The sequence below is a fragment of the Biomphalaria glabrata genome, chromosome 14 (genome assembly GCF_947242115.1).
Source record: "Biomphalaria glabrata chromosome 14, xgBioGlab47.1, whole genome shotgun sequence".
In the NCBI taxonomy this organism is placed as follows: domain Eukaryota; kingdom Metazoa; phylum Mollusca; class Gastropoda; family Planorbidae; genus Biomphalaria; species Biomphalaria glabrata.
The window spans coordinates 15,885,556-15,912,556 of NC_074724.1; the positions used below are offsets into that span (position 1 = coordinate 15,885,556).

General features: G+C 36.2%; 1 protein-coding gene across 2 annotated transcripts; it reads left to right on the forward strand.

Annotated features, from left to right (window-relative positions):
- Positions 1 to 664: 664 nt before the first annotated feature.
- LOC106051178 (uncharacterized) lies at positions 665 to 25,370 on the forward strand. 2 transcript variants are annotated; one of them, XM_056009359.1, is made up of 11 exons: positions 667 to 830; positions 2,268 to 2,372; positions 3,898 to 3,995; positions 5,409 to 5,520; positions 10,337 to 10,504; positions 14,855 to 14,881; positions 18,381 to 18,455; positions 18,995 to 19,093; positions 20,450 to 20,548; positions 23,822 to 23,920; positions 24,813 to 25,368. In XM_056009359.1, the coding sequence occupies exons 2-11, from the start codon at positions 2,279 to 2,281 to the stop codon at positions 25,001 to 25,003; spliced, it is 1,062 nt and encodes a 353-aa protein (XP_055865334.1). In that variant the 5' UTR covers positions 667 to 830; positions 2,268 to 2,278; the 3' UTR covers positions 25,004 to 25,368. The 2 variants fall into 2 exon arrangements, with proteins under 2 accessions (XP_055865335.1, XP_055865334.1); XM_056009360.1 differs by lacking the exon at positions 18,381 to 18,455 and having other exon boundaries at positions 665 to 830; positions 24,813 to 25,370.
- The last annotated feature ends 1,631 nt before the right edge of the window (positions 25,371 to 27,001 follow it).

Below are 27,001 nucleotides of genomic sequence, written 5' to 3' on the forward strand. Positions count from 1 at the left end.
ACGATGCACGAATACTCCTTAGAAAAACAAGACAAGATTCTGCTACTAAGCTCTTGCGCACTCTCCATTGGCTTCACGTGAAAGCGAGAATCGGCTACAACTCTACAAGGTGACCACACTTTGTCATCAGTGTATCTATAATAAAGAATTGCCCTTGTACCTTCGCGAACTGATCACTCCATATATCACTCAGAGAGCCCTGCGCTCAATGGACTCAACGCTTCTAGTGGTTTCACGTTTCTCCTCCAAAAGATACGGTCTGCGGGCTTTTTCTGTGCACGGACTAAAGGTTTGGAACTCACTCCCCATTGATCTCAGACAGACAACATGCTACACTACTTTCAAGAAAAACATTAAGACCTACCTCTTTAAAATGTTTTTAGATTAGTTTGTCATTTTAGCTCTCGTGTTTGTGTATGTAATGTTATCACATCGCTTTGAGTCTACATTTTGTTTGTTAACAGCGCTTTATAAATAAAACTTCAGTGCAAAGCCCTCAGCCCCCTGGATGACAAAAGTGGTTATCATCGAACCACGAAAAACCATCAAAGGGATGGCCTTCTGCAATGTAGAACAACTAACTAGATGTAGGACTATTTCTACTGGAGATACGATTTCGTAAAGTATTCCAATAAAATTGGTTGTTGAGATAGAGGATGAGGGGGTGTATGATGACAACTCCAAGAAATCGCACCAGCATGTGCAAATGAATAAAAAAAAAACAATTATTTTAATTTGAAAGGAATCTTATAAAAGTTGGTAGCTGTAATGTTCTGAAACACATTAACATTGTCTTTATTGATTACTTATTCAGTTATTGTTATAAGATTGTGAGTATTGTTTGATAGGGTCAACTATTTAAATTTCTTCAGTTCTAGAAGTAAGAGTAGAAAGAAAAAGATCTTTTAGCTTTGGTTTATTGAATAGACTATTATCTTGTGCGATTTCTTTTGAACAAATGAAATCAGAACACGACTAGATAAGTAGACAATATGAGACGTCAAAAACTCATATAATATATGATATAGATCTAGATCTAGTGATCTACCCCGACTATTATAGGCCTACTGATATTATTTATAAGTTATCTAGATCTAGTTAAACCAGCATATAATAATAATAATAATAATAAACGAAGTAGCGATCTGTTTTGTAGGGGATATAATTCATTAATTTTTAGGAAATACTCTACACACACAAAAAGCTTACCATGTAGATGGAGGCCTATAATGCCTATAAAGTCTACAGCTACTATAGATGGGGATAGAAGACTAGATTCAGAGATATTTAGACACGTTTCACTGGTTTATTGAGTAGGTAGGCCAATGTTTACCTATTTCTTTGATATCTAATGTGACTTAGGCGAGGGAAACTCTTTTCCTTTTGGTTTCTAATAAAGATTCTATTAAAACAAAAAAGTATATAAATGGTCTTGGGTTCTGAACCCGGTAAAGACAGGGTTTGGAATTCGGGATTTTAGGACGCCCCTGAATCCATATGGTTTAATGAGTGCCTGACATTAGTAGCTGAAAGTAAAGGGCAGTTGGGCGTTGTGCTGGACACATGACACCCTCGTTAACTGTCTGCCATAGAAACATAACATTACATCATCTGTCCCCGTAGATCGCAATATATGAAAAGTAACTTTACTTTTTACTTATATGCTTTATATAATAGCTTTTCTTTAATAATGACATGTATATGTGCACCCCACTTTTTACAAACCTTTTCATTTACTCTGTCTGTCTGTGTCGTAAAAAATGTGAACACGTTATTTCTCCCATAGCCATTGTCAAACAATTATTCATTGAAATAGATCAGACATAAACCATTAAAAAAAGTAAGGTATTTAACAATTAATTACTGGTAATTACCATTGTATCCCCTTTTATCAACAATGATTGTGGTTTCATTTGTAATGGATAATCATAGATATGGCTAAGGGTCTTGGCTTTATTCCCCTTAAATAATTGGTAACGCCACTTCCCCCTTTCACATTTTTCGATCAAGCTGATTAATAAAATAATTATGTATTGCACCTAACAAACCATAAATCAATAAACGAAATATTCAATTATGCAATTAATTATTGGTAATTAACTATTTAGTTTGATATTGAAAAATGGAAATAACTTAACATTACTGGTGTAGTTTTAATGGTTCCTCCCCTTTCCATAAGCTTTGTGTGTTTTTTTGAATAAGAGTGTTTATACTATAGTTTTCTTGTTATAATTTCCGTGAATCTCTTTTGCTATTTTTTTTTTTAGATTGCATCTGAATGTTTAAATCGAATTGTTACTACCTTTGGGGAGAGAGGACGCTGGGACAGACACATTTTATATTAGGGACTGTTTGTTTCTTCTCGTGTCTAGGTAAGCTGTTGAATTTGTTGCAGTCAATTTATGAAGGCATAAATGTTCGAAATACAGCGTAGAGCAGAAGTGAAGGAGAGTTTATTTCATGTATTTAAGACTTACTGCTTACTAAAAATGTATTTCAACATATTCTTGAGAGCTAAATATAAACGCGGCTAATGAATCTGTATTGTCTGTTTTTTTTCTGCATTGAAATAAAGAGATATGTGAAAGTACTGTTCAATTAGAACTAGTCTATTTAAGAATTAGACTAAATTTCTTGATAATGTCAATGAATTCCGTATCCATATTTTCGCAGTGTGGTAATCTTATTTTTTTTTTTATGTTAAAGGCGCATGGTTCCTTCGTATATTTTTGGTTTCGGGGATGATCTTTTATTTCCACTTGATAGTCTTAGACCTTGACATTTTGAACGATCTAGAAACCTTCTCTTTTTTTGTGAACTCACCCCCCCCCCTAAGCTATATTCATGGAATTTAATGACATTGTTTGCTGTAGGTTATTATTTTTAAGAAGGAATTTTAACCTCAAAACTTCCTAGAGGATGGTATTAAACTTTATCTTCCCATTTGGCTACGCTCCGGAATTGAGTTTTTTATAGTTGTGCTTCTCTTTTTTTTTTAAATTGTATGAGATATTTATAAATAGTTCGTCCATCGTGGTTCGATGTTGATCTCTTTGTCGTCAAACCCTATTGGATTGTGACATGAAAACAAGAGCGAATCTCAATTCCTCTTTCTTTTTATAATACCTCTATTCAAGTCACACCTTCATGGAATCTGAGCAAAGAGTGGGTAGACTCGAGTTTCGAAAGCAGCTCTTAAGATTTTCCTAGAATTTTCCCAGTGTGAAAATAGAGCTAGTAATTCTTTTCCCAACGATATACCGAAACTGTCAATTTTCTATGGAAATCGTAAAAGCCGTTTTCGAGATGCGTGTCCATAATTTTGACCACCTTTTGCCCACCCAGAAGGTTTTAGGTTCCACGAAGATACAAGTTGAATAGAGGTATTGTAATATACAAGAAAAACATTTAAATACTTTAAAAAAAAAAAAGAAAAAAAAGAAAACACCTCCTTTAAACACCGCCTGGAGCGAATCTTTTTTCTCTTCATAACTAATAAATGTTAGATTAAACAGAAAGAAAGAGTTTTTTTTAACCCCGCCCCCTACCCCTACCCTAGAACTAAAGGACTATTATTGGGCTATTATTAAGCCTAGTAGTTTCAACTATCCCTTAACTAGGATTCTTCTTCGAGTGGTGGGAAGGGGGGGGGGGGGGAAGCATGTGGCGAGTTAAAAAAAATGTCTCATTGTTTCTTTAATCTAACATTGATGAGCTAATAATAGAAAAACAATCGTTTAATAAGTTGTATATCGGAGGTATTGTCTTTAAAAAGAAAATATTCCATCACGTATTTCTTGTTTTTAAAATGTATCATTGACTATTTATTAAGAGCGAAATAATAGAATGGAGATAATGTTTGTTTGTTTAAAGTGTTTTTCTTGTTTCTCATTCCAGATCTGTTTGTGTGTACCTGCTCCGATGTTTTGTTTACCACCATTATCGACTCGTGTTTTCTCTGTTCCAATCAGTCTGTCCCTTGGAATCAAACAAGTGTAAGCTGTCAGACAGTGTTTCTTCCTTTAGTTGATCCATGGATTGTCAAATACATCATTTATCTTCGGGATCCGTTTTATCGTTCCTCCATAAGGAATTAGTTCCCCTTCAGACCTTGCGATCTATGGGGAAAAGTCACCTGTTTCTGTAGCCTACGGTTAATGAGGGTGTCATGTGACCAGCACAACGACCAACCGCCATTACTTTCGCCAACTTATGTCAGGTACCCAAAAGGATCCCGGAATTAAAAATTCCCGGTCTTCACCATGATTCGAACCCAGGACCACGGTTCCGATGCCAAACGCTTTAGCGCTCAGCCACCGCTCTTCCCCAAAGAGAATTAGCGTGATAAATGGAATCCCTTTGCAGTTTAAACAAAACTCTTCATTGGATCATGGTGACTGAGACTGGATGTTCTTATAAATTGGACAGTTTAGGAGGGGGGGGGGTATCCACTAGGCCACATCTTCACATTTCTGATTTGGCCGTTATAATTGTAAAAAATATAATTATAATAAATTTAATTTCGCTTACATTTTTCAGTGTAGGTAGCTGCACTATATCGGTCAAGAGTAGAATAAATAAATAGAACTATATGAATATTTTGCGCCAATAATTAATTTAATATTATTGGTTACTTTTTGTTTATTAATGTTTTGTAAGCACAATAACTGTTTATTAATGTTTTGTAAGCACACTAACTGTTCAAAGTTTCAACTTGATACGAGAGTGGCTGTACGAGATAAAACGTGTCAAATCATCCAAGGGGATAAAACCCTAAATATTTAGCCATGTCTCTGAATGCTAAGGAATTAATTTTCTTTGTAGGTATAATAATATTAATTAATCAGCACCACCATCACCAAACATTCGAGTGAGGGCTTGAGAGGCTTACCTCCTCTCTACCAGAAGCCCTGGACTGTTTTGCATAGTGCATACATGTCATCACCATACAGGTTTAGATTCTTTTAGGTTTCCCAGACCTGTCGAGACGGAGATCAGCAAGTCTGGGGCCGACTTTGGCCATATGAGTAACTTGAATTAGACCAATATTAGAATATACACCCGCTGTTTGGGGTCCCTCATTTGAAGAAAAAAGGAAAGAAACTAGAACAAAATAGAGTAGTGAGATTTATAATAAACGAATATAAAAAAACAAACAAATTTGATTAAAATAACACCATAAGTAAAATCAGTAAACTTAGAGACACAACGTTAAGTAGCTTTAATACATTAAAAAAAACTAAACCACAATTTACAAATCGAAAAACAAAACTTATTAAAATATTCCCTAGTGCATTAGGAAATAGAATGGGTTGCCTGAATCAGCCAGGAAAACCAACACATAAGATAAAGAATTAATTAATGCTATCATAGCCAGTCCTCATTAAATATGCGTTTCACTTGGCTAGGATGTGTGCTCCAATTATTCTGCACAGCTTGCCACGATTTCATCAGATAATTATCTAGCACCAACTGCCAGCATTTGTTCTACTCTAAAAGAAGACCACCACTCGTCTTATGGTAAGTAGACCACACTTAGTTACATATGTACACTGGGATAGAACCAGGGCCGGCCTTAGGCATAGTCAAACTAGTGGATGCTACAGAAGGATCCCAGGTTTAAAGACCCGCATCAGAAACGAAGAGATTAAAGACAGGGTTATATTTCAGCGATTGGACCCCACGATGACATGCAAACTACTTTAAAAAAACGCAAACTGTCTATCGTCCTATTAGAAGGTTCAGGGAACAGTAACAGGAAAAAGAAGCAGAGGCAGACAGTGAAAGTGATGGTAAGACAAAATAAAAGATGGGCATTGAAAGAGGTTCTATCCAAGGCAAAAGGCAGAGAGGAATGAAGAAAGTCGGTTGACAGATCTTGTATGGTGCCCCAACAGACCAACAGACTAAAGGGATAGGTGAAGGTGAAGGTAGTGAGTTGAAGGTACATTGTGAGTTGAAGGTACATTGTGAGTTGAGGGTTCATTGTGAGTTGAAGGTACATTGTGAGTACACTTGACCTAATATTTGGGAAGTCAGAGAGAAATGTCTGCTATGAAAATAAAATAAATTGATTTCAATCTTTTTCTTTACTGGACCACATTTGGTTTGCATTCAATGTCACGCTATACACAAATGCAATTTTACAAACATTAATTGTCACGCTATACACAAATGCAATTTTACAAACTAGTCAATTGAAAAACAAAATATGAAAAGCTTATTTTGAATGAAATTGCATCACAAGAAAGATGACGCTTACTATAAGCTATCCCGACAAGACCAACGTCTAATCTTTCGACTCAGGACCGGACACAACAGAATGCGACAATACATGTACCGGAAGCTCAAACTTGGAACCAGTGAAATCTGCCCATGTGGAGTATCACCAGAGAATGCCGACCACGTCCTCCAAAACTGCTCTCTTTAGCAAGAGGCCCGTATAAGACATTGGCCCCAAATCACCCCAATAGAAAGAAAACTATATGGAGAGCTCCCTGATTTGAAAACCTCTGCTCAGTTCATCTCATGTATTGGTCTAGTCATTTGAACGCTCCAACATAACAATGAGAACGAAGAAGAAGAAGAATGAAATTGCATCCATTTTTTTTTCTGGCACAAGGTGTTTGTGACCTCCCAAAAGCAATTAAAAATAACACCAGCTGGGAGGAGACATTGCCAGTGACAGATTTTCGTGGAGACAGCTTGCCGCCCAGTGCGGGAGGACCTAAGTAAGTAAGTAATCTAGTGCCCTCCCCTTCCAAACCACTTGAGTGTGGGGGGGGGGGCGGTCCAAATTTTATGCAGAAATCATATTTTATCAACAAATGTGTTGAATATCTATATAAGAAGTAACTTATTAATATCTGAACCCTTTATGTCCCTCCACAGTCTTATGTCAAATTAAATCAAATTCCCCCGCACAGACAAATACCTTTCCTTTTGTATGTTTAGTGAAATTACACAATCCTTTTGTTAAAGAAAATCTGTCCCTCATATAAGCTCTATGCTATATATTAAATTCTTATTTATCGTGTCTCCCGCTATTCTCAAATGTCAAATTCAACCATTAGCAATTATTTTTAAATAGAGAAAGAACTCTTACATGATTAATTGTTTTCACTCTACCGCCCCTCCCCTTTTCTGCACACAGAATAGTCCAATATGGAGACAGGGACGATGCAATGGCGCATGAATATGTCAAAATTATTTAATAATAATTTTATTTATAAAGCGCTGTTAACAAACAAAATGTAGGCTCAACGCGCTGTAACAACATTACAAACAAAAACATGCGACAGTGACAGTTAATCTAAAATGTTTTAAACAGATAGGTCTTAATGTTCTTCTTAAAAGTGGTGTAGCATGTTGTCTGTCTGAGATCAATGGGGAGTGAGTTCCAAACCTTTAGTCCGTGCACAGAAAAAGCACGCAGACCGTATCTTTTGGAGGAGAAACGTGGCACAACTAGAAGCGTTGAGTCCATTGAGCGCAGGGCTCTCTGAGGGACATATGGAGTAATCAGTTCGCTAAGGTACAAGGGCATCTCGTTGTTATATATACACTGATGACAAAGTGTGGCGACCTTGTAATCGATTCTCGATTTCACGGGAAGCCAATGGAGAGTGCGCAAGAGCGTAGTAGAAGAATCTTGTCTAGTTTTTTTAAGAACTATTCGAGCGGCGTTGTTCTGTATACGTTGCAGCTTGGCTATTTTATCATCAGGTATACCTGCTAGCACAGCTTTGCAGTAGTCAAGGCGGGAGAGTATGAATGCCACAGATAGCGTTTTTGTTGACTCTGTTGTTAAATATGGTCGGATCTGGCCTAATCTGCGCAGCTGCAGATAAAGACCTTTGCAGAGCTGACTTATGTGTGGGTCGAAAGATAGTGTTGAGTCGAAGAAAACTCCAAGATTCCGCACTACATGGACAAAAGGAACATGGCAGTTCGTGATAAAGAGAGAATCTGTGCTTTCAACTTTTGAGACATTGTTCCTAGTGCCAATCTTAATTATTTCTGTCTTGTCTTCGTTCATCTTGAGTTTATTTTCAACCATCCAATCGCTCACCTTTGCAACGGTACTACTGATTTTCTCTGCCAGATGCGAAACTCTGAGGGTACTGATGAATCGTATAACTGTGAGTCATCGGCAAAGAAATGGTATAAGATGCCGGTTGGCCGTATGACACCGCTGAGTGGATATGTGTACATAGTGAACAGTACTGGGCCTAGAACTGATCCTTGGGGTACTCCGTACTTCAAAAGTAAGCTTGTTGATTCCGTCCCGCTAACAACGTCAGGTAGGATCCAAGCCACTTTAGGACGACTCCTGCTAAACCAAAAGTTGCAGAGAATCTGGCCATCATAATTTCATGGTCTAGCGTATCAAAGGCTGCGGACAAGTCCAGCATTGAAAGAATTGATATGTGGCCTTTTGTCGGAATTGTGAAGTAAGTCGTTTAGTACCCTGACCACTGCTGTCTCTGTGCTACGGCACAGTAATTTAAGAATTATGAGGAACTTTTAGGTGAAAGAGTAACAATTGAGATGACTTCTGAACCCAAATATTTTTCACCTTGTTGCCTTTTCTCAATATAACTTTTTTTTTTCTATTGTATAAATACTTTGGAACTATAACTCCGTAATGTATAATTGAATCCCAAAAATACACAAAATTTAGAGTACAATCTAATTGTTTGTACTTAATTTCTTTCCTTCTTCCTATTTTTGTTTTTGTTTAGAGCTTTGAATTATAGTTCTGTAACAAACAACGAAGATACAAAGGTATTGAGCCAAATTAATCATTTCAAAATAAACGTCTTTTTTTTTTTTTCTCAGCAGCGACCCGCAAAGCTTTAATCTAAATCATTTGTATCAATCAGTGGGGTATCTTTTCTTCTCGAAGAAGAAATCGGTTGTATTGGCAATGTAATAGCACCTATAAATTTATATTTGAATATTTTTCAAGCAAAAATATTATTCCTTAGGTTTTTACGAAATAAACATTCTGTGCGCGTTCAAACAATCGTTCTGTTGACGTCTTATTCTGATAAAAACTTGGCTACAACAAGAGGTCTCCGTTAACCTAAAGATAATATTACGATATATACGCTCAATAAAGATATACTTACGCTACTTGTCATGAACCGTTCAGTTATCTGCCCTTGCCCTCACGTTACTTCATTTTGTTTAATTTGACCTGGCTTTTGAATAGGATGAATAATGAGCTGTAGATGTCAAGAGAAAGGGTTTCTGCAGTTCAGAATGCGAGAAAATGCTTGGTGAACCCCGCTGGTGGAACTTACAGCGCTCACTAAGATATATATATTTATATATGCGTGTGTGTCTGTATTTATACACAGGGTTAGGGGTTTACTAAGCGTAAGGGTTAGGGTTTGCAAAAAAAAATCGCCCCCCCCCCTCAAAAGTTCTGTATCCGCTGGTGCCACTGGGCATAGGTCACATGCCTGGCAGAAGAGTCCCAAGATTGATTTCAACTGCCACGTGTTCAGGACCAAGGCAAACCATCTATTTCTAGGTACTCAGCTGTGGTCAGGTCTGTAGGGAGATAGGAGCGGCCACAAAAGTATCTGGCCCTTGTTGCAGCATATAAAGTTATTGTCTTGTGTGTTGCATTAACGGTTCAACAGATATAGGTGAAGCTTTCAGGGGCGCCCGCAGGATTTTTTTTTAGGGTGTGCAAGTTGCGGCCTATGGCTTTAGTTGTAGCTTTAACTTACTTATTACTTTCTAGTTACGCTGATTATTAAAGAAAAACACCACTGCGCCCCGCCCCCATTTTTTTGCCCTGCGTGATATTAAGGAGCACTGAAAATGTTTGTTTCATGCATAAAACACATACACACACAAAAAAGATTAACTATTTTCTGTAAACCTTGTTAAGCTAATCCGTGCGGAACGTGCCCCCCCCCCCCCCCTATGGTTCAAAAACAGACAAACTGTACACGTCGACTGTGGCTCTCGAAACTGTCAATAACTTTACTGAAGATTTACTTCTGGTCGTGATAGACAAGCTGGCGATGAAGGCTTATCGTGCACAGTGCTGAGAGTCTTCTTCAAGTTCCTGCTCTTGAATAGTACATTTAATATCTTAAAAAGAATTCGTTGATAAAACATTTAATCAACAAATTGATTATTTTTATTTCGATTCATGTATTATCATCAACAATGAATACTTAAGGTATGTTTTAACTTGATTCGGGAATGGAGGTGGTAGAAATAACGTGTAAAAGACTCCACCCAGACAGACAGACGGAGTGAGTTAATATAAGCTTAATAAAATGCTAAAAGTATTACTTAATATAATACACAGTCTGGATTGGAAGCTACACACAACAGTATCAAAAAGTTGTACAAAGTGAGGTTACTGTGGAAGCCAAGCCAGACAGCCTGTTTGACAACGTCTGTTCAACTTTAAATCTTGACCTGAAGTCAATTGTGTCTAAACCTTGTACTAGTTCGTATCCAGTCTTATGTCAAGGTATACGTAGATGTACCCTAGGCTTAGTCTTATTTCATTAATATCGCTTCCGTCGTTTTATTCCCTTCTTAACTCTTTCTCTCCTAACTGACGGTACCAGCGTTGATTCCATCAGAATGTGGTAAATAATTACGGAAGAAAGAGTTAATACTAACTCCCCATCCACTTCTTTCTTCCTTTAGCACTAGAGCCGGTGTTGGACCAACTAAAACCCGGGCAAGCTACCCTACATCATTGTGGCGCCCGGATGGAAACGATCATGAGGAATAAGGAATAGGTCAAAGGGTAGCAAAACAAAGCTCCCGTGGGAGTGCCCAAGAGGGTGCGAGAGCTTGCTCATTGCACTATGCCGGGAAGTAAAAGAGCTCCTACAACCTTTGTCAACGTCCTCAAGGAGCCGTTGCATAAACAGCGTTTCCCGCATGGTCAGCCTGGTAGATTAAAGGAAAATGGCGGAGGTCCCTGTTTACTCGACATACGGCCGCATCTCATGTCCGGAGTGTCCGTTACGCTGGAATCAAACGTCAACCCCGACTCTGACCCCCCGCCAGATAGAACGGTATATGCGAGGTGTTCACCGTTCGCTTTGGGTTCCAAGTGCAATGCTCAACTATACATGACAATTTCAAATGGACAGACTACAAAGTGTCATAGTCACAACATTCTATAATTCGTTTTCGGTTCTCCTTCTATTTGTGTTTACTTCTTATGGTCTTAATGAAGTGTTGTTGTTTTTTTTTCTTGTTTTTTTTTTCTTTTTTTTACTTTGTCTGTGTGTTAATACCAGTCTCTCCGCTCTGTTACCTTCCAACTTTGCTATATCTCTGTTACCTTCCAACTTTGCTATATCTCAGTTATCTTTCAACTTTGCTACATCTCTGTTACCTTCAACTTTGCTATATCTCAGTTACCTTTCAACTTTGCTTCTTCTCTGTTACCTTCCAACTTTGCTTCTTCTCTGTTACCTTCCAACTTTGCTTCTTCTCTGTTACCTTCCAACTTTGCTTCTTCTCTGTTACCTTCCAACTTTGCTTCTTCTCTGTTACCTTCCAACTTTGCTTCTTCTCTGTTACCTTCCAACTTTGCTTCTTCTCTGTTACCTTCCAACTTTGCTTCTTCTCTGTTACCTTTCAACTTTGCTACTTCTCTGTTACCTTCCAACTTTGCTTCTTCTCTGTTACCTTCCAACTTTGCTTCTTCTCTGTTACCTTCCAACTTTGCTTCTTCTCTGTTACCTTCCAACTTTGCTTCTTCTGTTACCTTCAACTTTGCTATATCTCTGTTACCTTTCAACTTTGCTTCTTCTCCGTTACCTTCCAACTTTGCTATATCTCTGTTACCTTCAACTTTGCTATATCTCTGTTACCTTCCAACTTTGCTTCTTCTCTGTTACCTTTCAACTTTGCTATATCTCTGTTACCTTCCAACTTTGCTTCTTCTCTGTTACCTTTCAACTTTGCTATATCTCTGTTACCTTCCAACTTTGCTTCTTCTCTGTTACCTTTCAACTTTGCTATATCTCTGTTACCTTCCAACTTTGCTTCTTCTCTGTTACCTTTCAACTTTGCTATATCTCTGTTACCTTCCAACTTTGCTTCTTCTCTGTTACCTTCCAACTTTGCTTCTTCTCTGTTACCTTTCAACTTTGCTTCTTCTCTGTTACCTTCAACTTTGCTATATCTCTGTTACCTTCCAACTTTGCTTCTTCTCTGTTACCTTTCAACTTTGCTTCTTCTCTGTTACCTTCCAACTTTGCTATATCTCTGTTACCTTCCAACTTTGCTATATCTCTGTTACCTTCCAACTTTGCTATATCTCTGTTACTTTTCAACTTTGCTATATCTCTGTTACCTTCCAACTTTGCTATATCTCTGTTACCTTCCAACTTTGCTTCTTCTCTGTTACCTTTCAACTTTGCTATATCTCTGTTACCTTCCAACTTTGCTATATCTCTGTTACCTTCCAACTTTGCTATATCTCTGTTACCTTTCAACTTTGCTATATCTCTGTTACCTTCCAACTTTGCTATATCTCTGTTACCTTCCAACTTTGCTATATCTCTGTTACCTTTCAACTTTGCTATATCTCTGTTACCTTCCAACTTTGCTATATCTCTGTTACCTTCCAACTTTGCTATATCTCGATTACCTTCCAACTTTGCTATATCTCTGTTACCTTCCAACTTTGCTATATCTCTGTTACCTTTCAACTTTGCTATATCTCTGTTACCTTCCAACTTTGCTATATCTCTGTTACCTTCCAACTTTGCTATATCTCGATTACCTTCCAACTTTGCTATATCTCTGTTACCTTCCAACTTTGCTATATCTCTGTTACCTTCCAACTTTGCTATATCTCTGTTACCTTCCAACTTTGCTTCTTCTCTGTTACCTTTCAACTTTGCTATATCTCTGTTACCTTCCAACTTTGCTATATCTCTGTTACCTTCCAACTTTGCTATATCTCTGTTACCTTTCAACTTTGCTATATCTCTGTTACCTTCCAACTTTGCTATATCTCTGTTACCTTCCAACTTTGCTATATCTCTGTTACCTTCCAACTTTGCTATATCTCTGTTACCTTCCAACTTTGCTATATCTCTGTTACCTTCCAACTTTGCTACTATTCTCGACTATTTGACCTCTGCACTGTGTGACCTTTCAGCTGTTTTAAATGTCCACTGTGTAAACCTTTTTATCACTCAACAATGTAACCTCTCATCTCTTTGACCTCTGCAACATATGACACCCCTTGACTGTGTGACATCTATGTGTGATATCTCCTATGTGTGACCCCCCTCGACTTTAAGTTCTCACGACTATTCGACCTCATTGTTTTAGACTGATATAAAACTGATATAAAACTGATATAAAACTGATATAAAACTGATATAAAAATCTCCTGTGCTCGCTCATTTGTCCTCTCCTTTACCTTGTGCTGTTTACCTAGGCTATAAAGACTCGAGCCCATAGACAGTGAACGATTGATTTTAACACAAAGATCTATTATAAATTATTCGTACAGACCAAATCAAGAAGTAGAGCCTTTCCAACCACTACAACAACACAAAAAATAAACATAAAATGTTGAATACCTCTAGAGTTATATCATTCTATATTAATGTTTAGTATTGCCTGGACCCGAGCAATGTGTAATGACACAAGATGCGTAGAAGTTGAGGTTAATCGGATTTTTCCATAGTGACGTAAAGAGTAATTAAAAAGTAGGAGAACGGAACTAGAAGAATAACGGAGAAGACGCCTTAGAGGACGACGCTAGGCTAGCGATGACAGAGGACTGTGCCTTTTTTATTGCTCATTAAATTGTTTGAAGTTATCAGCCTGCGTTATCAAGTATATTCTTGATTCATTCTGTTATTGTGTCTGCTATGAACTGGCATGCACAATTAACATATAGAATCATCAACAAAATAGACCAATAGACTTCTCAGCCTCAATGATTTGTATAGGAGACGATTACGTCAAAAGGTAAGCAACAAACAAAACAACGTTGGGGTGCCTAAGGGCCGAGTCCATTGCATTGGCGGGAATGGAAGAAAGCCCCCAACAAACGTGTCACTATCCTAACACCGTTCCTCCAAGAATCTTATGGCGGACACCTGCACGACTGATCAGATACAGAGAACAAATATGTGAGAGTTACTCAGATTTGCTCGGCCATTGGCCTCGCTTCAAATCCGAGCGCCTTGAGATTTGAGCCACCGGTAAAAAATGGAATATTTTACATCTTGTTGGATCTTTCCCGACAGAAGTTTGTTTAGTCAAGCAGATTGAGGCAAGCTTTGAAAAGAGTCCTAGAGTCCTAAGTGTCATAGACTCAACTCCTATGACAATTAGAAAGAGGGAAGTAGATGGTATACCTCTGCAGAAGGACATAGTTTGAAAGAAGAAATGCTTTTGCAAAGATGGTCCTCGAGTTTGAGTACCTGATGAAGACTGGAATTTTTAACTTCCGGCTTTACGAAAGCTCTTGAATCCACCCGACTCTAATACATACATTGGAAGTTAAGGCAACGGAGTGTTGTCCTGGCCACACCTTCGTCCGCCATCTAAAGTAGAAACATCTGCCCCCAATGATCGCTAGGTCAAATAGAGATACCATTACTTTTACATGCATTATAAAGTGGTTGTTATGTGACTTATTTCTTTGCATTCTTGATCTCATATCAATTATGTTTATCTTGTTTAAATCAAAACCACGGCATCAAACGTAACATTCTTTACCTGATCGTAGATCTATTGGTATTAGCAAAAGTTCTAATTTTCTTTTCATGATTTGTTTTACTTTTATTTACTCTTTCATTTTTTTTATATTTTTTTTTCTACATAGCTGACATCACAGATGAACCAACAAAAAGTAAGTTTGTTTGTTTTTAAACTGTGTATGTTATGAAATGTCGGGGAAATACACGCAATTAGTTTTGTGCGGAGTGCCTGTCCGTCCGCCCGTCCCGTTTAGATCTCGTAAACTAGAAAAAATAGTGAAAATCCGAATTTATAATATATTAGACCATTGAAAGTTTCGATGATGCAACAGCTACTTTTTTCTTTTCTGAAAGCGAAAAATCTAATTTTTTAAATCACTTATGCAAGCGTTTTTTTCATAAAAATACACCACTTTTAGAACTATTCACTGTTAAGTGTAACAAACACGGAAGACTTTTAAGTAAGGGAAATATCCATCTATCATTATATAATACAGGGAACACTAAACTAAAAGATTTTTTTTAAGGAATTTTTTTTTCTTGAGGCTTTGAATAAGAGTTTAACCCTTTAAAAACAATTAGATCAATTAGATAATCATTATAAGACATCAGGTAGACCAGGTTCACATCTAACTTCACATTCCCATTCACCTATTCCTTGGTCTGCTGGACCCTTGGGGCATCACACAGGATCTGTCAACCTTCTTTCTCCATTCTTCTCTGTCATTTGCCTTTGACAGAATTTCATTCTGGTATTCTTTTTGAAATTATTGAAACCTGCCTTTTTACCTGCCTGGGTGGAACACATGAGAAAAACTCTAGTTTGATCGTTATCATTTTTCAAGTAAAAAGAAATAAATGTAAATTCGGCTAGAAAATATAATCTAGATCTAGCATCGGTTATGATAGGACTATTGCGTTCTTGAAAGGATTATCGCGTTCGAGGATTTCGAATTTAATGTTTTATTGATTCAAGAGTTAACCATGGAACTATACTAAAGGAACGACGACTTCAAAACAGGTCTGAGCGCATCCTGACTGCGCATCCTGCACTGTATTTTTTAAAAAATTACAGAGACAAAGAAGGATTGTACACCTCGAACGCGCGAGATTTACCCGTGTAATTACGGTGTTGATTAGAAAATGTTTTTTTTTTATCTTCTTTGAAAAACAGATTCTTAAAACCTTCATACATTTTCAGACAAGCTGTTTTGATAGATATAATTTTTTAGAGGAAGAGATCATCACAAAACTTTTAGTTTTGATCATGTAACTCAAAATTATATGTTTTCAGGGATTCCAACGTTGTTGTTTTTTTTATACTAGATCTGGTGCAGTTTATGTGCTACTTACAGATGACACTACCGTTCCGCATTAAGCGGAACCGTTCCGCTAAAACATACAAAATTTAAAAAAAAACACGTTACGCCGTTCCTCATTGGCACTTTAGGCTGAATCTAGATATTAGATTATTATCTAGATCTAGATTATATTTACAAAATAATCTAGGCTAGATCTAGTGTCCTAAAGTGTCTCTTTTTTCTCTTTCTCTCTCTATCTCTCTGATAAATAATCTCTCTATATATGTAGTACTACAGGCTAAGTTAAGACAAATAAAAAGGTCTAAAAACTATTTGAATTAGAATATTTAGGCCTACTAAGAGGCTAAAGCTTAGATTTTACATCTAAAATATATTTTAAATTATTACACGCCTAGATCTATTTCTGTAATTTGTAAAGTAAATCTAGATTCTAGATCTATTTCTGTAATTAGTAATGTTAATCTACAATCTAGATCTATAATTACTATGTTAGATCTAGATATAGGTGTGTATGTAAAAGGATTTTTTAAAACTATTAATTAAGGCAGTCAAACTGACAACTCATCATTTACATTTGAAGTATTTATGGGACATAATTATGATAGGCCTACTTATATTTCATTTTTTTCCATTTGTTTCTAAATCATTATATATATATATTATAAATAATAAATGGAATAGCAATGTTTTTAAAGTAATATTTGAAGTTTAAATTTTTGCGCGCAATCTGGTTAATAAGCTTAAACACGTATGCCTTTAAGTTTCTCTGTAAGGCCCTTTGAAATATCTCATTTTCAACAGGCTCTTCCTTCGCTATGGGTCTTGATGGTAGGCATGTCTTGCTACTCGTTTAATTATTTTTAATTAATTAATTAAAAAGTGAAGTGCTTATAAATTTAATACGTTCCTTCTTAAAAATACGTTTCTCCTAGACCGAATGGTCCGCCTGACATCGATAGCTCCATTCATAATATCGCTCGCAGCTTACTTGAGCAGCACGGAGATAGAAATCAAATAAGCATGAAAGGCCAAAAACAAACGAAATATTAAACAAACGTATTATTGAACCTGTTAGCCATTAATAAACTACCTTAGATAATACAACAATTATGACACCATTCCCTAGATAAGAAAATAGCACATCGTTTGCATCTTTTTGACGGGCCAAGGCTAGATCTAGTCACTTTAATCTTCAAAACGATCACTTTTTTGTTTGAGAAGTGAACGTACAAAATATAGTCTATCTATTTGATTATTTAACCAAATGTACCTAGTATTACTTTGGATGACTGCATTTTATTTGTCTGTAAACACTGTTGATCTATTTCCGTTAAGGAAAATGCCTAGATCTATTTTCTAGTTTTAAATATACCCAGATTAATAGAACTTTATCTACTATAACAGCTTGTCTGAAAATGGATAAAGTTTTTATCGATCTGTTTATAAAAAGCTAAAAAAAACATGTTCAAATCAACACGGGTACATCGCGCACGTTCGAGGCGTAAAATACTTAAATGTCTTCACCATTTTTTTCTGTAGGCATTGCAAGATGCGCGAAAACATGCGCAAAGAACCTGTTTTCTATACGGCTTTGTAAAAAAAAACTCGAAGTCGTCGTTTATTTAGTAAAGTTCCATGAGTTAACGTCCATGAACATTGTGTTATCTTCTAAGTTTAGATCTAAAGGTCTATCATTGGAATAAAGTCTATAACAAGGAGGGGGGAGAGGGCTGCATAAAGAAATGTTCCATTGAATCTAACATTCATTCGTTATTTAGCGGAAACACAATACTGATAAGATGTATATCCTACTAATCCTAGCTGTCAAACAAGAGTGTTCCCTGTTTGCCAAAGAGGTAGTAATTCTTTTCTCAGAGATAACTGTTAAATATTTAGGTTTCATGAATTTCTGACATGAAAAGAGACATTGTAAAAGAGTGTGTGGTTGAAAGTCTAAAAATTCCCGAAACTGGCAGTGAAGATGATAGAGTGTCGCGCTTAAAATTACTGGCTGATTTTCTTTTCAATGGTGATTCGATCAAATTCAGAATTCACATCCTATTCAATGCGATCCTATCAGATTCGAAAGGATCAGATCCTATACGATTCGGAACAAACCTGAAAACAAACCCAAAAAATGATCAGCTCCATAAAGAATATTTTTTAAAAATAAATTTTCAAGAAACATTTACTTAAATTCTTAGGAGTCAATGGCCATGATTTAAAAGTGTTCCCTCTAAGCCTTGGTATTATTTAATAATAAATTTTTTACAATGCCTTTTTTTTCGCATTGCTTTTTTATCGACAATATGTCATCATTTGCTTGCAGAGCCTTGTAGCCCTTTCAAAACGAATTGTAACTATACATGTCCCGCCAAAAGATTTGGTTTTAACTGTACACAGTGTGAGTTATCGATCTGTATGTCTATTTTTATCTATCTATCTATCTATCTATCTATCTATCTATCTATCTATCTATCTATCTATCTATCTATCTATCTATCTATCTATCTATTGAACTATCTATCTATCTATCTATCTATCTATCTATCTATCTATCTATCTATCTATCTATCTATCTATCTATATATATATATATATATATATATATATATATATATATCTGTCTATGTATCTGTCTATCTATCTATCAATCTATCTATCTGTCTGTCTGTCTGTCCGTCCGTCCACTCATGCATCTATATCTATCGGACTGTTTATTTATTTTTTTGTGCTGGTACTGTATGCGGTCCATGAATCTGTCTTGTGTTTTCTTTTAAACCATATACCTTTCTGGTCTTACTTTATATCTAATCTGGAAAAAGTTTGAGAATGGGAAAAATAACTATTTAGTTACATAAATTAAGTTATCCATTTTCATGAAACAATGTTGGTATCAGACCTTTTTCTATTTAGCACAGATTTTTCTTTACTCTCCCCTAGACTGTAGTTTAACATGCATTAACAGCTATTGTCACAGCTTAACCGGAGCCTGCAATGAAGGCTGTACTGTTGGATTCACTGGAGATAAATGCCAAAGAGGTAATTATTTAATGAGATAAATCTATTTTATAATTACCATTCACTCCTAGTTTTCAGCTTTAAATCTTATTATCCATGAATGATGAAACATTTGTACTACACAAAGGAACACTCCCCCCCCCCCGCCTTGACTACACATTAGAAACTTTGGTTTTGACTATTGTCATGTAGCAAGGTGGCTAAGTCTATTTTCAATCCTCTGAGGCTGTCTTCATTGCAGCGAGTCCCTGCAGCTGGCCGGCGTTCTCCGAATTGAGCCAAGTTCTTAGAATTGTTTGAATCTAACGACCGTAAAAAGGAAACAGCTATGACGTCATCATGTGAAGGGCGTGGCTTATTTACGGATACAGAAGTTTTGGAAGAAAAACAAGTCAGGTGTACTTAGAATCTCATGGGTTCAAGTCGCGATTTTTGAGTTGTAGAACCAGTACTATTATTACATCTGGTTTTTATTACGAGCTTGATCGAAGATAGTTAACTTGTAGAATGTATTTGTATATTTTGTACTTTATTCCAATGATTCCAAATTCCTGAATTTAAGCTTTGTATTTATTGTTGAATGATCATTGTTTGTATTACTAAGCCTTATTTGTATTTGAATCTCCGGCAAGAAGGTCTTGTTTGAGAGTTTAGTAGATGTTTGAAATTTTCAATAAATCATATCAGAAGAGCATCAATCCTATAGTAACCTCAAGACATCTTTATATCGAAACAATAGTACCTTGACATATTGGCACTAAAGTAAAGGGATCTTCACAACTATACAAAGGAAACTTTCCGCCTAGACTACAGAAAAGAAACATTATCAGCAATTACCCAATGTGATGGTATGAAGACATAATGACCTTTAGGACTTGACAAGAAGCCATGAATGTCGACATTCAGCACACACTAATTTGAATGTCGAACATTTATATTTTCTTCTACGTTTTTCAGCCACGATAAAACTTCACAAGGATGGCGCCAATTGTCGTATATATGTTGACGATAAGGACTCGTCAGTCTTTAGAGGAGTTGAATGCTGAACTAACCACGGGGAATTGAAATAAATGCCGAGGTAAATTTAAACGGCAGTCCGGTATTGTAATATGGTGAAGATTCCCCGTGTTCTCGGCCTTTGACTTGTACGGAGGTTTGAAGACCTTTATACACTACACAGTGCCTGATTTCTTTCATGTGGTCTATAGGAATAGTCTCAGAAAGTTGCCTCTCATGAAATGGTTTCCGATAAGGGGCTTGCAACCAATACTATATCTTGACTATATCAAAGCTCCAATACTCCTTTATCGAAGGATAACAATGAATAGCAAATATTTTTACTATTATTATGCATATCTATTGTTCTATCTCTTCCAGCATGTCCTGCGCAGTGTTTTGGGAAGCTCTGTGAAAGAAATGATTCCTTTTGTTCAAAGGGCTGTCTGCCGGGGTACACCGGCATACACTGTTTAAAGGGTAACTTTCATTTGTATGTCGTGTTACTGTGATAGATAATGTTTTCAAATGGGAAAAAAATCACTTTTTAAACAGCTCTCTACTATTTCAATACAAAAGTACACTCGCTTCTTTCTTCTCATCGAGGTGTCCCTCGGGATCAGCTGGACAAATACAAACATAATAACTTGGTCGTCACCAGCACAACAATTTAGTATTTCTCATAGTATACATCACACTGACCTCTGTCCTTATCTAAAACGTACACACTTCCGGCCCTTCGCGCAAATATTCTAATACACATTCTTCCGTTACAACTTTTATATATATATATATATATATATATATATATATATATATATATATATATATATATATATTATATTATTATATATATTTATAATTTGATGGTCTATAGAAATTCCTGGAGTTTTACGAACTCTATAATATTATTCATTTGTATTTTTTATTTACGATAAAGTTTTTCTTTGAATTCGAAAAATAAAGAGGAGTGCAAAATTGGCGTTGCTATGCAGTCCTATCTGTGACCTACATATTTTGTTACATCCGGCAAAGACGTAATCGTTATGTCGATGGTTGGTTTAGGTTCTCTTTTCGCGTCTACTTTTATCCTCGGCAGCAGATTTTATTTTGGTCTCAAATGTGTATCCCGCGGCCCTTCGTAATAAATAAATCTCTAGCCGTCTCTTTCGGAAGCCGCCTGCTGCCACGGGCTGTCCGTTAAAGCAAGGGCTACAGAAATAAGTTTTTTTGCTTATAAGACAATTCCTCCATTACGAAGTTGAGGGCTTTTCGTAAGAGCGACTAATCAACTCTTAATAACCAATGAATGAAACATTTTAACCCGAATCAATTCCCTCCTCCCCACGAAAACAAAATCCTGTTTAAGCGATTGCATAAATCTACCCAAAGTATATTAAATTCTAATGATAGGCCTATAGATCGAGACTCAGAAGACAGTGCGTCAAATGTTCTTAAATATTTATTTATTATAATCTTTTATGAAGACAAGCGAGAATACAATCTAACTTGTCTGTTCAAAATTAAGATTGTCTAGACCAAATTCAATTTATCAAGATACTATTTCGAAGCATTATAACTGTTAAATTAGAGTTTACCCAGTCTGGGCAATTAGCAAGTAAGATATTCATATAATATTACATTTCTAGAAAAAAGGTTAGAATTCTTTTTGAGAACCTTTTCTTTTTTTTTTTTTTTTTTTTGCTTCCAGGGTTTTTTTGTGTTTCTTTTTATTCCGATAAAGAGTTTTTAAGTTGATAAGAGGAATTAGGAAAACGAATCCTTAACAAGAGAAAGTGTGGAGGTATAATTGATAAGAAAAGATTTTAAAGGGCTTTATATTAGCAGTTTTCTGAACAGATTTACTGTGGTTTTAAAGCAATTGAAACAAGCAAAATAAAAAAAAAACATTTAAAAAAAGAAGTTTATCTTTAGGGAAAGAGGTAAAGAACTCCGTCCTTAAAACCGATATTGTACAAGTTGTTTCCCTTATTCAATATGAAACAAAATAATTACCAATAATTAATTGACTTATTGAGTATTTTGTTTATTGATTCATGATTTGTTAGCTACAATAAATAATTGTTTTAAGTATCAACTTGATCGGAGAATACTTTAGGGAGAAATAGCGTTAACAAATATTTTATGGGAACTAAATCCAACAAATTTAGCCACATCTGCGAGTACCTGTATGTTAGTTTCTCTTGTTGCTATTAAACCAAGTGATGAAGTACCAGTAATCAATTACACGGCCAAATGCTCTTATGTTATTGATTCATGTCTTATCTATGTCAATAAATAATTGATCGTAGTTTCAGCTTGATCTGATTATTGGTGTGGGAGAAATAAACGTGAACACACATTTATCAGACAGACAGACAGACAAAGCAAGTTGATTTAATATTTGTAAAAAAAAAAAATCAGGAATTTTGAGATTCGGCTGATTCGCTTCCGCCGAGTATCGAATTATGGTAAAACATTCTCCTGCGTCATCAAGCTTCAGTTCGCATTAAGGCTTTATTAGGCCATGAGCTTATTCAGATACGGGTCGTTTGTAATCAACGTTAGGCTTTTTAAGCGGTCCCCGAAAGGGGAAAAGACGCTATTAGTTTTGTGCGAAATGTCTGTCCGTCTGTCCGTCTGTCCCATTTAGATCTCGTAAACTAGAAAAGATATTAAAAATCCGACATCACAATATTTTAGACCATTCAAAGTTCTGATGCAACGGCTACTTTTTTTTTTTATCTGAAAGCGAAAAATATAATTTTTAAAATCACTTATGCAAGCAGTTTTTTTTAAAGAGAAAAAGCTAATTAGTATGCATTATAAGGTAGACCTAAATTAAAAAGAATAGTAATCTTGTAAACGTCATTTTCGTGATTTTTTTAAATGCGAAGACCATTGGTTTTAGATTGAGCCTTTTCAAAAAGTTACATCAATTATAATACTTCAGTTAGGCCAGGAGAGGCGCGGTAGCTAAGCGATAAAGCGCTTAACTTCCGAACCGGGGGCCCCTGTTCGAATCCTGGTGAAGACTGCGATTTTCAACTTCGGAATCCTTAGGCGCCTCTGAGTCCACCCATCTCCAATGGGTACCTGATATTAGTTGGGGAAAAGTAAAGGCTGTTGGTCGTTGTGTTGGTTACATGACAACCTCGTTAACCGTAGGCCACAAAAACATGATCTTTACATCATCTGCCCTATAGACCACAAGGTCTGAAAGGGGAACTAGTTAGGCCAGGTTCACATTTAACTTTGCATTCACTTGCACCTATCCTTTGATCTGCTGTACCGTTGGGGCACTACACAAGATCTGTCAACCTTCTTTCTCCATTCTTATCTCTCATTTGTCTTTGATATAATTTCATTTGGATGTTCTTTCTGAAAATATTGAAGCCTGCCTGGGTGGACCACTTCGGGGGCCGATTTTGAGTTTGTGTTTCCACACAAACTGTCTTTGTAACCTTGTTTTTCTTTTGTTATTTCTTCAAAATGGTTTTAAATATTCCTGGAACTATTTTCGGAGCTGCTTTGGGCCCAATGCTATATCCTTTGTTACCTATAGATACATTTCATAAAGAAACTAATTGTTGTTACTGAAAATCCAATAAATATACAAACACATAAAGGTAATGAATTAGTGTTGATTTTCGTAGAGAAGTTATTGATTTGATAAAAACAAAGTAATTGAATTTCTAGATGAAATGTTGTATGTCTTCAGACGCATTACAGTCGCGTGTTTCTTTATTTCAGCGTGTTTGAACTGTGCTGGTAATGGGAGCTGCCATCAAATTACAGGTGCTTGTTATAGCGGATGTTTGCAAGGGTACTCAGGAGATAGCTGCTTGTTAGGTAATGAGACCAAATGAACTCTAAGCCAGTCTATATCTCAATACATTCCCATACTTTCTATAATTCGTATTTACAATCTGTCTTTGTTATCACTTTCTCATTGATCTATCATGCCTGCAAAATTATCATGCCTGCAAATCTATCATGCTTAAGATCTATTATGCCTTTTTTCTCTACCATGCCTGCCATGCCTGCAGATCTACTATGCCTGCAGATCTACCATGCCTGCAGATCTATCATGCCTGCAGATCTACCATGCCTGCATATCTACCATGCCTGCATATCTACCATGCCTGCAGATCTACCATGCCTGCAGATCTACCCTGCCTGCATATCTCTCATGCCTGCATATCTACCATGCCTGCATATCTACCATGCCTGCATATCTACCATGCCTGATTCTCCTTAAATTTCACTCTCTCTCACTTTTTTTTTCATTTATTTCACTTTCGGTTTGTCTGTCTCACTTTCTCTCACACACACACACAAATACAAAGCCAATATTTCGTGTGCTCACTAACAGCCTTTCTTCATCATTAATTTTTATACAACTCTCTCTCTCTCTCTCTCCCTCTCTCTCTTTCTCCCTCTCTCTCTCTCTCCCTCTCTCTCTTTCTCCCTCTCTCTCCCTCTTTCTCTCTGTCTATCTCCCTCTCTCTCTTTTTCTCCCTCTCTCTCTCTCTCATACAATCCCCTTGTGTCCCCATTTCACCTTGTCTAATATAACAACACAATACGATCCGGTCATTCTTGACCTTGTTAAGCTTGTAGCTCCATGTTAGAAAATCTCTACGCTTAAATTTAACAGTGCTTCTGTTGTTGTTGTTTTTTTTTTTTCTATTTCAATGTCGCTCACAAATTAATTGATTGCTTTGAAATCTATCCTTCAAAGCCTCGAGATCTTTCGGCCAGGATCCAACAACCTTCACGTCCATTGGTTTGGTCGCGTGCGTCGCTATTCTCATCATGGTGTGCATCTCGTTGTATCGCATCAAGATACAGAAGAAACTGGAGAACGTCAGCTTCCCAACGTATGGGACACGTAACCGGCGCATGGCAACAGTATTAGATCTAGATGAGTAGACTGCTCAACTACCTGTAGGCTCTCTCCTCATCTTTGCATTCTATTCATGAATGAAATCAGTGTCACACTTTAACTCTTTCTCTCCGTAATTATTTCCCATAATCCGACGGAAATATTCATTTTGCTCATTTGTAATTTACTTCTCTGTTATGATTAAACTTCAATAACTTTGTAATCAGAAAATATCTTAGAATAAAATTAAATGGGAATGCAGTCTCTTGTTATTTAAAGTGGTGAAATCAACGATGATATCGCCAATTAGGAGAGAAAGAGTTAAATCATTCACAAAGTCTGCTGTATTTATTGTTGTTGGCGTCTTTTAGTAAAACTGAAAATGATAATGCTAACAAAGTTAAATGTTATAATGAAATTTTTTTTTCCTTTCTTACACATTCGTATTTTACTTTCTATTTGTATCAGTCACGTGTTCATATCAAATACAATGGGCTCACATAATCATATAATTCCTACTTAGATGCACATTAATAAAAGAAAAAAAATATCTTGCATGTGGAGCCATAAGCAAAAGGTATAATACCTACTGATACTCAATAATATGAGAAACACTAAGTCTAGTTAGTTCGAGAGGACTAACATATGCATATAATTGCGAATAAAAAAAAAATTAAATTTTAATAGCGGGGTGTTGTAACACAGTGTGAGTTGTAAGTGTGAAATTTCAGCTCTATAGAATAATACAAAGTGGTGGAACTAAAGGATTCAAATTGTTGACTTTGACGACAATGTAATTAGGTGGTAGGAATACAGTTCATAGGTCGTCTTGAATGTCAATGGCTAACTACTCTGAAACCAATACAGTTAGTCTTACTCTATCGACGTTATATTTCAGGGTTTTTCAAACTTTTAATTATGGCGTCCGCTTTAGCCAGTATGGGGACTGCAGGAAATACTTCTCACTTGATCCAAGTTCTCTTCACTGGCGCTGTCTTAGGCAATAACCCAACACTAAACTATTTCCTTCAGATTGAATTAAAAAAAAAAAGTGATCTCTGGTTGTCCACACTCAAGCATAACAAAACAAAATAATTTAAAAAAAAAAAATTAAAATAAAATAAACAAAAAGAAGCAAAATATTAATAATTCTTTTTTAAAAAAAGCTTATCTGAAGAGAAGTACACATTTACAGCCGCATCTCTCAATATTGAAAATACTTATCTCCCTTTTCGATTTAAAAAATATAAATTTCAACAATTAATTGAATTTTTTTTTTATTGATTCAAGTTTTGTTAGGAAAAATGATAAATTGTGCAAAGTTTCAAGTTGATCTACTGATGAGAAGTGGGAGAAATAACGTGTTCAAATGTTGTACCAGACAGAGCGAGGTGATAGAAGCTTGGTTAAAAAAAAAGAGAGATTCGAGGCTCGTGTATTAAAGAGTTATAACCCTCGACCGGTGCAAGTGAGAAAGATGCTTTCAAAGATTTTTGAAGAGAGACTAAAGTTGATCTTGTAGCAGAATCCTCTCATAATAATGTCTGAAGTAGGAGAAGTAATCTCTTCATTGCATCATTGAAACATGAAGTGTTGTGTAAGAATAGCAGAATGCTTTGTCAAAACAAGAGAATTGTGTTTCCAGGAAAGTAACTACAGTTTTGAACAACTTGCTGCTGACTTGGAAAAGTGTCGGGATTCGTTTATACGAACTATCACGTTAGGACGAAAGTCAAGGGACAGATAAGATCAGATTATAATTGTATGAATGTGTTGCATTTTTTTAACTGCCGTTTTATGACTGTTTTGTCTTTCACACTGCAAAACAATTAAAAACAATATATATGCAATAACCGCCCTTACAATACCCAAATACTAAAAATAATGACAAGGGCGTCCTAAAAATCCTAAAATTAAAAACTCCAGTCCAATCGCTATACCACTCAACAACCACTAGCCTAGATGACAAGGAAATGCAACTTTTGTCTCATGGGGAAAAGACAACTCATTCACAACACTCCCCTCTTCTTTGCTCTAGATCTAAA